This window comes from Taudactylus pleione, unplaced genomic scaffold (assembly GCF_031769625.1).
Source record: "Taudactylus pleione unplaced genomic scaffold, aTauple2 ptg000038l, whole genome shotgun sequence".
Taxonomy (NCBI): domain Eukaryota; kingdom Metazoa; phylum Chordata; class Amphibia; order Anura; family Myobatrachidae; genus Taudactylus; species Taudactylus pleione.
The window spans coordinates 5,610,537-5,627,426 of record NW_028284440.1 but is presented as its reverse complement, the minus strand read 5'-3'; the positions used below and the strand labels follow the sequence as shown (position 1 = coordinate 5,627,426).

Here is a 16,890-nt window from a genome sequence, read left to right as displayed (position 1 = left end):
TCCGCTGTTGTCCTCTGGAGGGTCCCGCTGCTGTGCTGCTCCCACGCCGGCTCCTGCTCACCGCTGGTCCCCGCTGACTACCTCCAGGAAGCGCTGTCCTCCAGTCCATGGGCGTGGCCATCTTGGACTGCCCATGTGACCCCACTACCACCAATGAGGAGCCTACTCCTTCTCTCTCAGCCTGTTAGCTCCCAGTGTCCACTATAAAAGGATCCCCAATGCTCACACAAGTTGCCAGTGCAATTAGTTTCTTAGTTTAGCTAAGTAGCCTTCCCACTGCGCTCCAGCCGTTCCACGTAGCCACTCAGCTACCAACGTCTACCCACGGTTATCCAGCCGCTCCACGTAGCCACTCAGCTACCAACGTCTACCCACGGCTAACCAGCCGCTCCACGTAACCACTCAGCTACCAACATCTACCCACGGCTATCCAGCCGCTCCACGTAGCCACTCAGCTACCAACGTCTACCCACGGCTAACCAGCCGCTCCACGTAGCCACTCAGCTACCAACGTCTACCCACGGCTAACCAGCCGCTCCACGTAGCCACTCAGCTACCAACATCTACCCACGGCTATCCAGCCGCTCCACGTAGCCACTCAGCTACCAACGTCTACCCACGGCTATCCAGCCGCTCTACGTAGCCACTCAGCTACCAACGTCCACCCTAGGCTATCCAGCCGCTCCACGTAGCTTCCTAGCTATCTCGTTACTGCCGCATTCCTCAAACTCCTGTCAGTTCGCTGCACCCTCTCATGCGGAGAAACTTCATTAAGCCAAGCCTCCTCCAGCAAGCGTCTGCGCCAAGCAATACAGATCCAAGGCCCAGTCCGGGAACACAGCTCCTAAATTCCACGCTTGTGACATGCAGCAGCTGGTAGTGCCCCCCAGTAGTAATTCCCCCTGGTAGTGCCCCCCAGTAGTAATTCCCCCTGGTAGTGCCCCCAGAAGTAATTCCCCCTGGTAGTGCCCCCAGAAGTAATTCCCCCTGGGAGTGCCCCCAGAAGTAATTCCCCCTGGTAGTGCCTGGTAGTGGCCCCAGAAGTAATTCCCCCTGGTAGTGCCCCCAGAAGTAATCCCCCCTGGTAGTGCCCCCAGAAGTAATTCCCCCTGGTAGTGCCCCCAGAAGTAATTCCCCCTGGTAGTGGCTGGTAGTGCCCCCAGAATTAATTCCCCCTGGTAGTGCCTGGTAGTGGCCCCAGAAGTAATTCCCCCTGGTAGTGCCCCCAGAAGTAATCCCCCCCTGGTAGTGCCCCCAGAAGTAATCCCCCCCTGGTAGTGCCCCTAGTAGTCCTAATAAAAATAAAAAAAAACACTTACCTGAAACCCCGCTCCTGGTCCCGCCGCTGTTATCAGCTCCTCCGGCCGCTTTGCATTATGGAAGAGACATCGTCATGACGTCTCTCCCATTACCCACTGCGGGAGCTGGAAGATGGCTCCCGCAGTGGGAGCAGCAGCAGCCAATGAGAGTCTGACAGACTGTCATCGGCTGCTGATTACAACATACGCACAGCTGCCGGCTCCGGCGGCTGTGTGTTTGGCAGTGTGTAGTGCTGACCGAACTCCGTCCAGTCAGCGCTACACACGCGGTGCAGCTGTGTCACAGAGACACAGTCTGCACCGCGGCCCGCATGGTACGCTACTTAGCTACGTACCATGCGGGCATCACTCGAGTATAAGCCGAGGGGGTGCTTTTTCAGCACAACAAATGTGCTGCAAAAATCGGCTTATACTCGAGTATATACGGTACTTAATTTCTGCAGTTTCTGGATGAAGAGATTTTTTTTTTGAGTTTTTAATAAGCGTTGGCTAATGTATGACCTAGAGCCAATATTGCACAGATTTAATAAACTAGCCCTAGATAACCTTCTTTACACTTTTGGAAAACTCACAAAGACAAGTAACTGAAATGTAACTTCAGAAATCAGACCAATAGGGTGGTATTTTAGGAGGCCTGTTATTCCAGTAATTAAAATCATACTTTCTAATCCATTTTAGTAGTCTGCACTGTACACCACCAGGGATTTTGGGTGCTAGTATTGTAAAGCCACCAGATATTTAGCAGTCTGCATTTTATAATAGACCCCAGAACATGGTTGTCATTTTATAGTAGTGGTCAGTATGGCTGAGAAGCTCTGCCTCCCAGTGCTCTGTTCAGGTGGCATGCTGAGATGGGGCATGCTACAAGGCCTCGCCCTGGTGACTCGTGGCACACCCCCATGACTTGTGGGCCTGTGATGCCAAAAGATGCCAGAGTCCCCCTGTTCACATTAATAGGACATACCTGCTCAGGGCTTATAGAATATTTATAGTATGATCACATGATGTGAGCTGACAATAAGTTACTGTATATCATGCAATGATTTATTTAGGTTGGGTGGTTATTTAGACATTCATTGATTGTTTTTTTAGTATTATCTTTTGAACGGTGTGTTATAATATAAATAGAAATGTTTAAATTGTGAACTGCTTTCTGATGGCGAAAGTCAGGGCTGTAACTAGGGTAGTGCGACCTGTGCCATGGCACAGGGCACCGCAGGGCAGGGGGCTCTGTTTGGGCCTGTCAATTTTCCTGTTTATTATCATTCTCACTTGTAGCTTCCTGTTCTTTTATCCCCAGCAACTCTTAGCTTCCCCTATCTCTTCCCTGGCTCTTCCCCATGAGGCTATGGCCCTTTTTCAGGTGCACTATCTTATGTCCCTATTTTAAAAATAGGGGGGGACGCCAATGCTCTCTCTGGCACAGGGCACCAAAAGGTCTAGTTACGGCTCTGGCGAAAGTATCAAGTGGGCATGAAACAGAAAGACCCACAATGTTTTGTTCAGCTCTGCGTACTAATGTTTTTACCATTCCATCTGGATCTAGAGATAAGGCATCTAAACTTTCACTTTCATCAAGGACCTATCTGGAGTGTATCCCATTCACAGGTTGTATCCAAAATAGGGAAAACATATATGTAATCAAATGGCAAATACCTCAAGAAACAATAAATCTAAGTTTCAGAAGAAATGTATTTATGATACAATGCAAACATAAAATACCATTTAGAATTTTTAGACATTAATTTTTAGACTTGAATTGTTAAAATCCTACATAATAAAATTCTAGCATAAAGCGATTGAGCAATGGAAGCCATGTTTTCAATATATCAAGGGATAAAACACTGTGGACTGTTCTATATATTCATATATGCAAAAAATGTTGAGCTTCCTGTAAAATACAGTGAACAAAATGAAAAAAAATTCAAGGCCATCTTTACATACAGCCTTGCACCTAAAATTAATGGAGAAAATGGCTAAACAGGTAACATAAAGTGGCCCTCCATGGGGGCAATCCAATTCTCCATGACGTGCCCTGGACTGGTCAGGAAGGCGCTCCGCAGCTCTCTATTTTTGCCCTGTTGTGTTCGCAGCCCATAGAGTGGGAAAATGAGTGAAGATTCCTTACCATAATAATTGGGAATATGTGCAGCCAAACATCATGGTGGTATACTGCAAAGAATTGCCCTCGAATTGTGTATTCACAGACTCAAATTTGTCTATAAAATTGTGTATTAATACTACTATAGAATGTCATTCATTAACTATATTCTAAGCACTTGATGCAATCTTTAAATTTACACCAATAGGTCATACACATTTCATAATACCAAAATGTTACCAGCTGGCAAGATTGTATTTTGTGGTCTAAATCATAGAAATACCACTATTAATCTTGGGGGCCGATTCAGAGGTAAAAACTAGGTTGATACTTATACAGTTTCAATTACTTTTTAAATTGGGCATGCGCCAGGGCCACTGTTGGAGATGAGGACGGGTGGGATGGGCTGCCTACTCAAAAACAAAGGCGTGACAGCCCCATTTCCAAGGCGTGTTGAGGGACAGTGGGCCTGATTCAGACCCGCTTGCGAGCGCATAGTGCTCGCAAGCGGGTCGATTGTGGCCCAGTGCGCATGCGCACGACGGAGCCGGCTCCGTCGAGCGCATGCGCGAGACCCAGATAGTGACGGGCAAACCGTCGCTCCGGGTCTCGTACCAAAGGGGGCGTGCTGTTGATGTTGAGCGACAGCATTCCCCCCTTTGGTGGGTGGGGTGGGGGCGTTGCTGCCCAGACGGAGGCGTTCCCATGGGTATGCCTACCGTCTGGGGCCGGCCCCACTGACATCACAAGTGATGTCAGTGGGAGAGCTTTCGGCTCTGTTAGAACCGAAAGCTCTCTGGGCCTTGCAGCAACGAGACCCTACCACAAGGGTCTCATCGCAAGCCCGATGGTCGCGATGGTCTTGACCATCGCGATCATCATCATGGCCGCCCGCTATAGCTGTGGGTGGTCACCCACAGCTATGCGAGCGGCCAGGAGGCCGTTCTGAAAAAAAAATGCCCGGCCCTGATTCAGAGCGAGCGCTCTGTCAAGAGCGTCCGGCTCTGAATTAGGCCCAGTATCTCCAACGCAGATTTACTGGCCTTGGCAGCGGAGATGATGGGGCCATTCTAAGTAGCTTTAGGGTCACTCAAATGGCCAATGCTTGCGACCGATGGTCACGATGGTGATCCGATGCTGTGTCTTTGAATGCAGTACTCGGATCATAGATGCCGGCAGTGAGCGTCTTTTAACTTCAGACGCCGTCTTGCACCATTAGCATATTTTAGTGCAGCAGCTGCATCCAAAGACGCAGCTGCTATGCCTTTAGTGTACATCTCTGATTCAGGCCCTTGATAGATGTTCTGCTTAATAAAACCATTAAACTCGATATTATTGCTCTATTTACAGTTAGGAATAAAAACTGTGGTTAGAGAAGTATAGCATTTTGTTTATTGTGGTCACCACAAGTAGCTGAACTGTAAACAAGCTAGAATATATTAATGTATAAAACAAGACATATCTTGATATAATAGATGCTGACAGTCACACTTACGGTTGCTAGTTTTTGAACATCTTCATCAGATGCTCCAAGTGAGGCAAGGCCAATCTCTTGGGAAAATTGGGAAAATTTTGGATCCGCAAGTAATGGAACATGACCAAGTAGTTCATGACATGTGTCCCTAGTAAAAATAATAATATGTAATAATTTGTGAGCCCCATAATGTATCCATATATATGAATAAATAAAAATTACTTTCCTAAGACAAGGTAAATACGTATTTTGCCAAATCCAAATGTAAGAAATACAGTGTAAATTGTAATCAACCAAAATAAGATTTACAATTATATGATTTAAATATAAAATATATATACAATATATTCAACACATACATTTACTCCAAGCAATAATGTAGAACAATTATGTTACTAGCACAGGATGTACACTATAGAGTTGATTAAAGGCATGCTAAGGAGTAAATGTAGTAACCTGCCGCTATTGGTGAGTTCCCGGCGGGTCTGGTCCATGTTTTAAAGGGGCAATCATTTAAAACATTGGCCAGACTCAGCGTAAACTCGCAGATGCCTGCAAGTCGCAGGCTATTACATTTACTCCAAAGACTATTTCTATTTGTCGCATTGAAGTATTAGAATGAATATATATTATAGCATGCATATTATAAGACTTTGAAGACTAGCGATATCTGCATCTAAACCAATGGATCTCAAACTCGGTCCTCAGGACCCCAAACAATTCATGTTTTGCAGGTCACCTAGTTGGTACACAGGTGTATTCAATACTCAATGACACATTTTAAAAGAATCACGGTGGAGCTAATAATTTCACTTGTGATTCTGAGAGGAGACCTGGAAAACATGCACTGTTTGGGGTCCTGAGGAACGAGTTTGAGAACCTGTGATCTAAACTAATGGTACCCAAACATTGGTGTCTCCATCCAACCACCTGGCAGCTGAATCTATGTGCAATACTATGCTGTCACATTCATGGCATTGTTTCCAATTTTGGTCCAAAATGGAAATGTTCTGTCCAAAAGGTGCTGAGGCTGAATAGTCTTTCGATGCTGGAATGTATCACAGTAGGTATCATAAGGAAGGTTATATTCTCTTTAAGCAATGCTCCTTCATGGAGTTCTAAGGTTTCTGCACAAAAATGTTAAGTAGCAGCAGAGATTCTACTCCCATTTACTACTGTTAAAAGGGATCAGTAGAAGCACAGTGGGTAAGTTTAATTTTATGATTATAGTAGAATAACTAAAGTTCCAATCTGCTCCAGAGTCAATAAGAGTGGTTAAGGGAATTAGGCTACCCAAAGTGAGACATGAGTAGTGAACTGAGCAGAAAGTTTTGAACATGGAGTTTAATGGATAGAGCTTAACATGGCCACCCCAGAACCAGTGAGCTTTTCCCATTTCCCGCACATTCAGGCCATTTGGAGCAAGAGGATTCAAAATGCCCAGCCCCTTTGTAATACAAACACAGGTCATTCTTAAATTTCCTCTCTCACTCTTCATACTAAATTGTAAAATGTCAACTGACATGTCCTTTTGTATCTGTTTTTTTCTCTTGGCACCTCTAACTGAATTGGAGGACAACTTTTATAATGAAAAATCAAGAGCAGCGGTTAAATCAAGGGAGGCGTATTCAAACCAGAAGGTGCAAGTTTAAAACTGAATACCATAATGCCCCACTGTTTAGGACCCATGTCTCAGATGAAGGATACCTGAGGTGGCAGGGTTACCCATCTGGATTTATCCAAAATTTTACTGAAAGCACCAAGGAAGGAGTTAAAGTTGTGCAATAATGGGTCGTCCCTTTCCCATACTGAGAATGCACACACAGCAGCAGGAGTAGCGGTAGCAACTGGTGCAGGATATGTATGAATTAGAAGCGACTGTACAGAATACATGCTTTGCATCAGATACTGTTATTGGCAGAGCCTATAATGTTGATAGGTGTTAGCAATGTGCAATGGAGGTCAGTCCACACAATGAATAGCTTATCAAAGCTTTTTGGTTTATTAACCAGCAGATAACTGGATACAGGGTAACACAGAGTTAATGCAAGATTGCACATACAGTGGTATGATACAGATACACCCAGGAGCTTCAGGGTTAATACAGGTGGTGTGTGTAGATGGTGTAGCACACACCTGTGTATGCACACAATAGTGGTAGTGGCCCTCTAATGGTAATCAGTGGTACCTCAACTGTGTAACACAGTCTGAAGGGATATGACAGAGGGCCTGATTCAGCAAGGAACGCACGGATGCAGACGCACGCACCCAGCCGCTGGGAGAATATGCTAATGATTGCATACGCATGGCAATCGCAGCACAAAGATGCAGATGCCCAGCACTACATAATGCAGCCCCCTTTACCCTCCGCACTGATGCGCAAGGCTGATAAAACATCGGGAACATCGAGTAACATCAGATCCACACACAGACCTGACTGTGCCGCAGGAGTTGAGAGACTTCCTGCACCCAGAGGGACGCCAGGCTGCGTCCGGCATCTCAGTAGCTAATTAATGCATGCCCCTATAACGGGGTGCGAATGCACTGGCATGCCTGCGTGCGGCCGACCAATCTCCGTATCCACTCTTCGAGTTTGGGCTTGTTCACCAGTTTCAGCCTGTTGTGAGGTTGAAACTGGTGAACAAGCCCACACTCTAAGCGCTCTATTTACTACAATCCGCGTTTGTAATGCAGATTGTAGTGTGATATTATTGACTGAATTCGCATTGCGAATTCAGGCAATATCACAGGGATTTACTACAAATCCCTTGCAGGGACAGAGCTTGCGATAAAGCTCTGTCCCTGCGAATCCCCTCCACACACTAGTCACAGTATTTTCGCAAAAAATAACGTGACAAAGTGCCGATGCATGCGCCGACCGACCATCGCTGCTACCCCCCCCGGCGCTAAACCCCACCCTTGGTGCTAAGCCCCACCCCCTGCGATCATGGACCCCCCCCGCCACCCCCAACGATCCCCCCCTCCCTCAATAGCACTTACCTTCAGTCATTGGTGCCCAGGTGATGTCTTCCATGCCTCCGGTCAGCTGACATCCCATACTGCACTGGGACACAGTCACCTGATGACCGGGCCGCAGTGCACTATGGAAGACCAGCTGACTGGAGGGAGAACATCACCGGATCCCCGATCACCGGTCCCTGGAGTCAAGTAAGTACATTTTTTTTTTCTTTTTTCTTTTTTTTTTTTTTAGCAGAGATCAGCTTGCAGTCTGTTTAGACCACACAGCTGATCACTGGGACCGGCTCCGGGCTCTGCTCTGCCCATTACAGCAGAGTAGGAGCCCGGTAACCGGGGGAGACCTTGGATTATCACAGGGCCTCCCTAGGTATTTTTTTCACTATTTATTTTTAGTAACTACCAGGCAGATCACATTTCCCATTACAAATATGGGAAATACGATCTGATTACTAAAAATAAGTGATATTTAGGGTTGGAGTAGAATTTTACGAATTCTACTCCAATTGCCCTGTAATAACTATAGGGCAACTATAGGTGATACTAAAATAATGTGAAAACGGTGTGAAAACACCCTTTTTCACTTTATTTTAGTCAAAATACTGATAATAAATAGAGCCCTAAGGGCGAAACGTGCATCCAGCCACTCCCGTCTGCGTCAACGGGTATCTTATACACTGCATCGGAGAATGCTATCTCCTTCCCCTCACTAGTCACCCCCTCATCTGGTCCGGTAGCGATACCCTGCAATGCCATGCATCAGGGATCACTTTGGTTAACTATCTACAGTATACAGACAGCAGAGGTGACTGTCTCATCCTTTTATTTATAACCACTGCTTACTCTCCTACTGCCTGTTCACTGCCTGAGGGCACACAGCCGCTCCTGAGGATTGCAAAAGCGGTACTTACATACTTTATTTCATTTATCTATCAAAATACACTATTTGGTTTGGGAACTGCAGAGACGTCTGCACCTCCACTATTTTGCTACAAATCTTATTTCTCAGAAATGCCATTTATTATGTACTGTATGCCTTTCAGAATTTTGATTATGTTACATCAGCGCTTTTTGTTTATCTTATTCTATATTTATCCATTATATTTATAGTGGATGATCATACCTATGCATATGTGGGAATATATCTCCTTTTTGCTCACATTACTGGTATTCTGAAAACATAACCAATGTACACAGATAAGAAAACCCCACTGTGAATATATTTACTTTATATGTGTCTATTTCCTTTATCTACCTGATGTCTGCAGATACAAGTGTATGTTTATCTATATATTGTTGCAGCAGATATTTTGGTTTCTCCTGCTGTCGTCCTTTCGTCTTTTGATTAATAGATCACTATGACTGTTGAGAAAAGCATTTATACATGTTATGTACAATTAGGACTATTCTATGCATAAATATTACTTCCCCCAGCCGGGATTTTGACTAAAACTCAGCCTAAATACCATTTTGTGGGATACCTACTAATATTTACAGAAAACCTAGGTATCTTTATCAGGTATATACCTAACAGATACTTTAAGATAAAGTTATACACTCATTTGCTAGGTTTCTTCTGAGTAAGAAGCTTCTACATGTGGCTATTGTCTAAAAAATACTTTTTCTTCTTTTTAATAAAATATAAAAAGATACTTTTTAATTACATTTTGCACGTTCACAAGCAGTGCCCCTGCAAAGGGTCTCTCCTTTTGAGTATTTTTGATACTTTAGTATACTAAATATTTGGTTATACTGTTACTTGACCCAGGAGAGAACCACCAACCGTGCTGATCTCATACAGTAGCTAACACACAGCTCGCTGTATGAATTTTGTACAAGTTGGTTTTTCATAGTACTTTTTCCGTATATTATGTTTGTACTTGTCCTTTATCCTGTACAGGGTAAGATAATACTTTCTAAGCTGGAGAGTAGTAGACAAGCAACTTCTGGTAAATAGAGTTTTCAACACAGCCACAAAAAGAGCAAATGAAAGAGAAACAATGGTCAGTTCACAAGTCGAGGTCAGGAACTGAGAAGGTCTAACAGAGACAAAGGTATAAGACAAGGAGCAGGTCACGAAACAAACTAGGTTAATCACAGTAATCAGTATCATACAAGAGGAGCATCTGGAGACTAGGAGGCATATTTACTAAAGGTTATTTCAATCTATTTTAATCTATTTCACATCGATCAACATAAATGTTGTGTTTCTGGGGCTAAATCACACATTTACTAACATTTAAAAAACTAACACAAAAATTGTCTGTTACTAAAGTGTGATTTAGCCCCAGAAACACAACACTGATTTTGATTGATTCAGATCAATTTGAAAATCAATTAAAATATATTAAAATGAAGGTGGGCAGTGCTGCAATGGGGACCTATTGCTACTGGGCATGGGGGTTTTACCACTGGGGATCTATTAACATTAGGGAGTGGGGTAATTATAGTGGGGGTTTATTGGGGGCAGGAGTTTATTTACAATGAGGGACCCATGGATGTGGAGGAGGAGTGAGACACCACCTAGGCAAAACATTTTCAATAACATATTTTAATAAATTGAAAAAAACATTTATTCATTTTATACCTATCACATCATACTTTTTGCAGTTTAGTTTAAGTCTCTTTATCTTGCAAGTTACTAGATAGAGGAATTTGGGACACAAATATCAATGAATAAAATCACAAGTAGAGAATATGTGTAAAATCTGAATTATTATAACAGATATCCACCTCAACACTTACTTCATTTTCTTTTACACCATTTACATAAACAGAATGATGTTTGTACAGAAATTAAAATATAAGGCTTGATTTATTTTCTTTAATGGGTCCCATTATCGCTTAATATTGAAAATATACTATTCCATGTAATATATAAAGGTCACAACTTGCACAGAGCATAGAATCATGTTACTTTTTGGCTCAGTAAAATTGCACAAACCTACCAGCTGTTTATCAGATTTGTGATTAAATGAACCAGATACTCTATGAGATATCTACCTGGTGTCTGGTACATTAAACTGCAGCTGTCTGGGATTCCAAATGAGGATATTATTGTCTTGTTAAAAGATGTGATTTTTTTTTTTATTAGTAAACTTCAGATGTATTTAGAAAGCGGAGATATACAATACACAAGGTTTTGTAGTGTTTTCTATCCATGAGTCACCTTCATCTTAGTGCATAGCTACAAAAGATACATGTGTATGTAAAATATGTAATACAATTTAACCAGAAATATATAGGCATATTCACTTCCAAACATCCAATTAAATTTTCAGAAGCAATTTAAACATTAAAATCGACTGTTTATCAAGCACATTCAGTGGTAATATAAACATGGCAAATATCGGTTTATGCAAAACTAAATCTAAACTGCAATTATTCGAAGTTATGCTTTGATAATTTACTATTTGTCTATGGAGTCTTGATTAACTAATTGCATAAGAAATAAGGCTAGTTAGGCTAGGAATTTACATTAGCAGTTTATTTAGGTTTCATTAGACCTGCTTGTCCAACATATTATTATGGGTTTAAAGATATTCCAGTGAAATATAATTTAATTCCTTGGTGCCTTAGTTTCACCAACTGTATACATAACCACCCAAGGTGCTGATTATGTCGATTATATGTATGTACATAAAATGGAAAAAGAATCTGAACAAATACTAAGGATATTATGTATTAATAAATAATATGGTCCATGTGCACACTTTTGCTGTAACTGCTAGCAACCAAACAGATTACAATATATAATTCATCTGCTGTTTAGAAAATAAATGTAAAATAACTGGTAGTGATGGGCTTCAGCAAATTGGCTCAAAAAACCAATAACAATTTCACTGTAACCTGTAAATGCAGAGTTCAAGCTCTAACCATGGTTACAGAGAAATATTAAAATAATGAGAGTAGCCTCAGCCAGGCAAAATGCATTCCTTTATCCACAAATGTGCCTACTTATTAACCCCATGCGTACATACTATAGGGGCGCACACAGCATTTTTCTGTGGACTGCCCTGGGAAAATTAGTGTGTGTCTACTTCTGTATAATTACCACTCTAGCTAGAAAGGTCTCTTCTATCCCAGCTATTGCCCAGGATCTGCACCCTCATTGAATTCAACTTTTTGCTAGTTTTTTGAAATACTACTACTATTATTTAGCAACAACTTTTATTCTGCACTCCTTAATATGCGATATAGTTCTCATCGTATATAGCAGAAAGTCTTAGCAAAAACATAATTCACACATAATATTCTGTATATCCATGACTCTGTATCATAATTAAGAGGATACCTGCACTGCTGTTCAAGATTTGCTTCCTGATAGATCCACTGCCATACTGGCTAATATAATAGGGCTGATTTTGCTTTGGAGGCATCAGTGGTCACCTTCCCATCTGGCCACAGCTGCCTGCTTACTAAATTATGGTAATGAGAAAATCCACCCGTGTATACTAAATGTGCAACAGCATGTGGAAGCCTGTCCCGCCCACTATTCTGCAGCTGCCAATGAGCACTGACGTTGGCAGACACACCCATGGCACTGCTATAAGACAGATCAGATCCGCATTATTACGTGTTCATTGCCCAGTTACCCCCCAGAAAAAACAATTTCATGGATAATGTGGTCTATCAAAGGACGTATTCTATCTGTCTCTACTAGCAAACAATTTCTTTCTTTGGAGCATGTACAGCATGCTGATATACACAAGAATCGTCCTCATTGTTACTTGCATCCAACTCAGAATCAGCCTCTATATGTTGTGCAATCGGACCTCCCATAGATAAAATATAAAACCTCTAAAAGATGCATTAACTGAAGAAAATTGCAAATATTCAATAAATCTATGTGATCTATTGGACGTTTCATATTCCAGGGATAGCACCTCCTGATTGTACATCATATTACATTTATTTGTGTGCTTATAAATTCATTGCCCCACATGAAAAGTGTCTGGATGGTAAAAAAAAAAATCAGACTGTTTAAATTATATATCATTATTAAACCTTCACAGCAGCATCTGAGCACACGTATAGCAACAATAACTTTTTCCTGTGTAAAGGAGACTATGGGGCCTATTCATCATACGATAAATGGCCCAGTAACCATGCGGAAACGCTAGTTTGGGTTACTGGGCCATTCATCATCGAGGGTCTGACAGTGCTTGTTCTCAGATCTCCGCTCCTTCATATGGGAAGGAGTTCCGGGGATGTGAAGAGGAATCTGAGCGAATCCATCCGCCGCCTCCTCACTACCTCCCCAGTGGTTTTGTGCATGCGTGACCCTAGCCCGGATGATGGGGAGCAGGTAAGTAACACAGCTACAGAAGTAACTGCGATACTAACCATGGGAACAACTGCTTTTCGTAGCAGCTGTCCCCTCACCAGAGCAATGATGAATTGCTCCGGTGTCACGTTTCCCCCGCTGCGAGTTGGATACTTCATCAAGGGCATGATTTCAGTTGCTGCTGTGGCTGCGATAATATGCAAGTGCTAGTTCAGCTTTCCCCTTGTGTACTAGTGGGTGCCGGAATATACAAGCCCTCGGATGCCCGTTCACGCTGCAACACCACAGGTGGTTGTGGACTCTCCGTCATTGGCACATCAGCTCAGGCGCCATCAACACTTGCACCAGCTCTATGGCAGGTGTGTCTGTCTAAACATGGCCTCTGTGTTGGCGGCTCTGCATCTGAGAAAACAGCAGCATTTCTGACACGCACACGACACTCCCATTACATGACAGCTATTCTGCGTTCTCTTTAGGCTCCCTCCCATTCACCACCCATGGTTTTCCCTCACCAGTTCTAATACAAGCGGTCCCATACGCAAAGAGCATATATGCATACACTCAGGATAATGCATGCGCCTTAGGGGTTTTCAGGATATTGTGCGCATACACATTAGCAAATAATCACTCAACTATGTGAACATCTAAACCTCTGATTCAGAGGTGCAAAACAAAATAGTGTTATCCAAATGTAAACTGGGCCAGGAAAAGCTAAACAGCTGCTACCAGACTAGTTCTTGCTAATAGTGCCACAAATTTCCCAGTCAGTTGAATGATAATTCCCAAGAGAAGAGGTTTCAACAGCCCTGCTATGAGTTATAATAATACCTATCCAAGCAGGATGGAGAATGTCCCAAAAAGTAGTGTACTGTCATTTTTTTATTTTATTATAACATCATTTTCATATGTTTTAAAAAAAAAAAATCATTATTTGGTCTCAAACATTTTGTTTAGACATCAAATAAGACTGTGTGATGTGAAATCTATCTGGCACAGGAATAAACTAACTCTTATGCCAAACCTGAGTGACATCACAAAATGTCTTTATGATGTCAGTCAGTGACATGACCAACAAGTCATTGCTGCAAGCTGCCAGCATTCTATGCTGTACTAAGGGGATTTTCTACTGTGTAGATGACTGAAGTACATGGCTGTTTGCAGCAGTTTAAGGAGCAGGACAATTTTCTTAGATATAGCAGATTATCCCAACTTGTGTTCTTAGCTATACCTGTTGTGAAGTTAAATACATTTTTCATAGAATTTATAGTACTATGTGGGTGTTCTTCAAAGAGAAAAATAAATTTGAGATGCAGTTTCAAGTCACCTTTGTGTTCTGTAAGCAGAAAAGAAAGTACTGTGTTAGCTAGTAGAAAAAGTGTGTGGTAGTACCGTATAGTCCTTTGTGTGGTTACAAAAACTAACTTCAAATATTATTAAATTAATACCTTTGATTACTAAATAGGCAGATCCAAAGAAAAGAACCATGAAAATGCAATTCAATAAGTAGGATAGTAGGACCTAGGGAATGTCTTCAGGACATGTACGTATAGGTGACAGAAACTAAAAAGATTTCTGTATTATATGACAAATATTAGTATGTTCTCGATATTGTTTATCACTCAATAGGATGATCTCTGCATTGTTTCACTGGGATGCCCTCTGTACTATATGACGGTCACTAGAAAGTGGTCTGTACTATATGGTGATCTCTAGAATGTGCTTTGTATTGTATGGTAGTCACTAAGATGCTTTCTGCATTGTATGTCATTTACTGAGATGCTCTCTATATTTTATAGCAGTCACTGAAATGCTCTTTTTATTGTATGGCAATCACTGGGGTGCTCTCTGTATCATATGAATATTCTCTCTGTTTGCATGGCAGTCTTTGGGATATTTTCTGTGTTGTGTGGCAGTCATGAGGATGTTCTCTGTATTGTATGGTGGTCACTAGGATGCACTGTAATGTTTGGCAGTCACTAGTGTTATATGGTTGTCTCTCTCTGTATTGTGGAGTGGTCAATAGAATGTATTCTGTAGTGTTTGGTGGTCACTACGATACTTTCTGTACTGCCTGGCAATCATTGGGATGGTCTTTATATTGTATGATGGTTAATGGGATGCTCTCTTTATTTTATGGTGGTCACTAGTATGCTCTCTGTAGTCTATGGCAGGCAATAGGATGCTCTATGTTTTGGGTATATTTAAGCAGAGGCAATGTGATTTCTATTTTTTCTTTTACACTGCTAGGGAAATGTATTTTAATTCAATCCACTTTTGTGTTGATCCAGCCTATAGTTGATCTGGTCTCAAGTACATGAGGCCACATTTATATTTGTTTTGTAGGGTAATTTTCTGTTTCAAATCTCCCCTTGACTGGTCCTTTTCAAATGTATAATGAAAATAAATAGATGCTAATCAATGAAATTATTCTTACCAAATAAGGATGCAAAACTCTCAGCAATGCTGAACAATAACCATAACATGATCATCACGGTAACCAGTTAAATGTATGATCCTTACTGTATTTCACATAGAGATTCATAAAACACCATAATTAGCGAATTTAGGGCCTTATTCAGGTTGGATCACACGACTGCGTTCTCGCGCAGCTGGTCGATGTTTGTGCTCTGAGCATGCGTATGCGCATTGCAGTGCGTGTGCGCAAACTGGCCGCTGCAATCAGGAAGCAATTGCAGTGAACATGCAGTCCAATAGCATAGTGATTGACATGAAGTTCCCGTTTAGGGGTGGAGAGGGGGGGGGTGGTCGGCGGAATGCAAGCACTCCTGTGCATTTGAACGCCATTACAGGGGCATGCATAATCAAGCCCCTGCGATTGTATATGCTGGCAGCGGTATAGATAGCGAGAGGACGTTTAACAGTTTGTGAAATAGGGTCAGGTCAACCACAACTGTGTGAATGGTTCCGATGAGACATGTTACCAATGTTTTTGCTGACTTGTGGATGCATGTCATGGGCAGTGGGTGGCTTTATACAGTGATGGGCGTCTTGGTATAGTGCTACGGTTGCCGTGTGATTGCATTCATTAGTATATTTTTGCAGCTTGCGGGTGCGTGCGAACGCAGCTGTGCAAACCGTGCTGAATCAGGCCCTTACTCTCAAGCCTGAAAAATAAAACTTTGATATTATAAACATGGGCTTTTAATCTTTCTAAAGTTTGATTCCCTGATATTTTTATCACTGTTTGCTGGCACCTTTTTAGCCACATATAGGGGTAAAGTTACTAAAGCTTCTGAAAATAAAAAGTGCTATTGTTGCCCATAATGACCAAACCGATTCCTGCTATCATTTATCTTCTGCATTTGTCACAATGTGGGAACAATCACTTCCAGCAGTACGGTAAAACAGTGGATGGTTTATTCACTTCAGCTTAGCAGCCACTGCACAACAAGCATCAAGTCTGATATTAAAGCACGTCACAAACATCATACAAGATGAAGCAGTAACAGTACCAGGTTTGCCACTCTGGTTTACAGACAGCATGCACAAGATCTGTGGACCTTCCAGGTCCTGGCACCCTAACGCTAACCACTACCCCCCACAGCCTATTGTCTGGCCAGCTTGTCCGGCGTCAGGAGCACTGTGCTCTGCTTCCAGCAAAGCCTTAAGCCTAGCTCACAGATGGTGCTGATTGCTTGGTTGGGGACCCCAGCACACTGCAAAACCTGGATTGGACCTGACAACCAGCCTACACCCAGGTAATCAAGTGGTG

General features: G+C 42.4%; 1 protein-coding gene across 1 annotated transcript in view; it reads right to left on the bottom strand.

Moving 5' to 3' along the window:
- TPH2 (tryptophan hydroxylase 2) overlaps positions 1–16,890 on the bottom strand; it is a 420,033-nt gene that overhangs the window by 250,095 nt on the left and 153,048 nt on the right. The window contains exon 8 of the mRNA XM_088452471.1: positions 4,916–5,042. Coding sequence (XP_088308597.1) covers positions 4,916–5,042 — 127 coding nt within the window. The remainder of the gene's footprint in view (positions 1–4,915; positions 5,043–16,890) is intronic.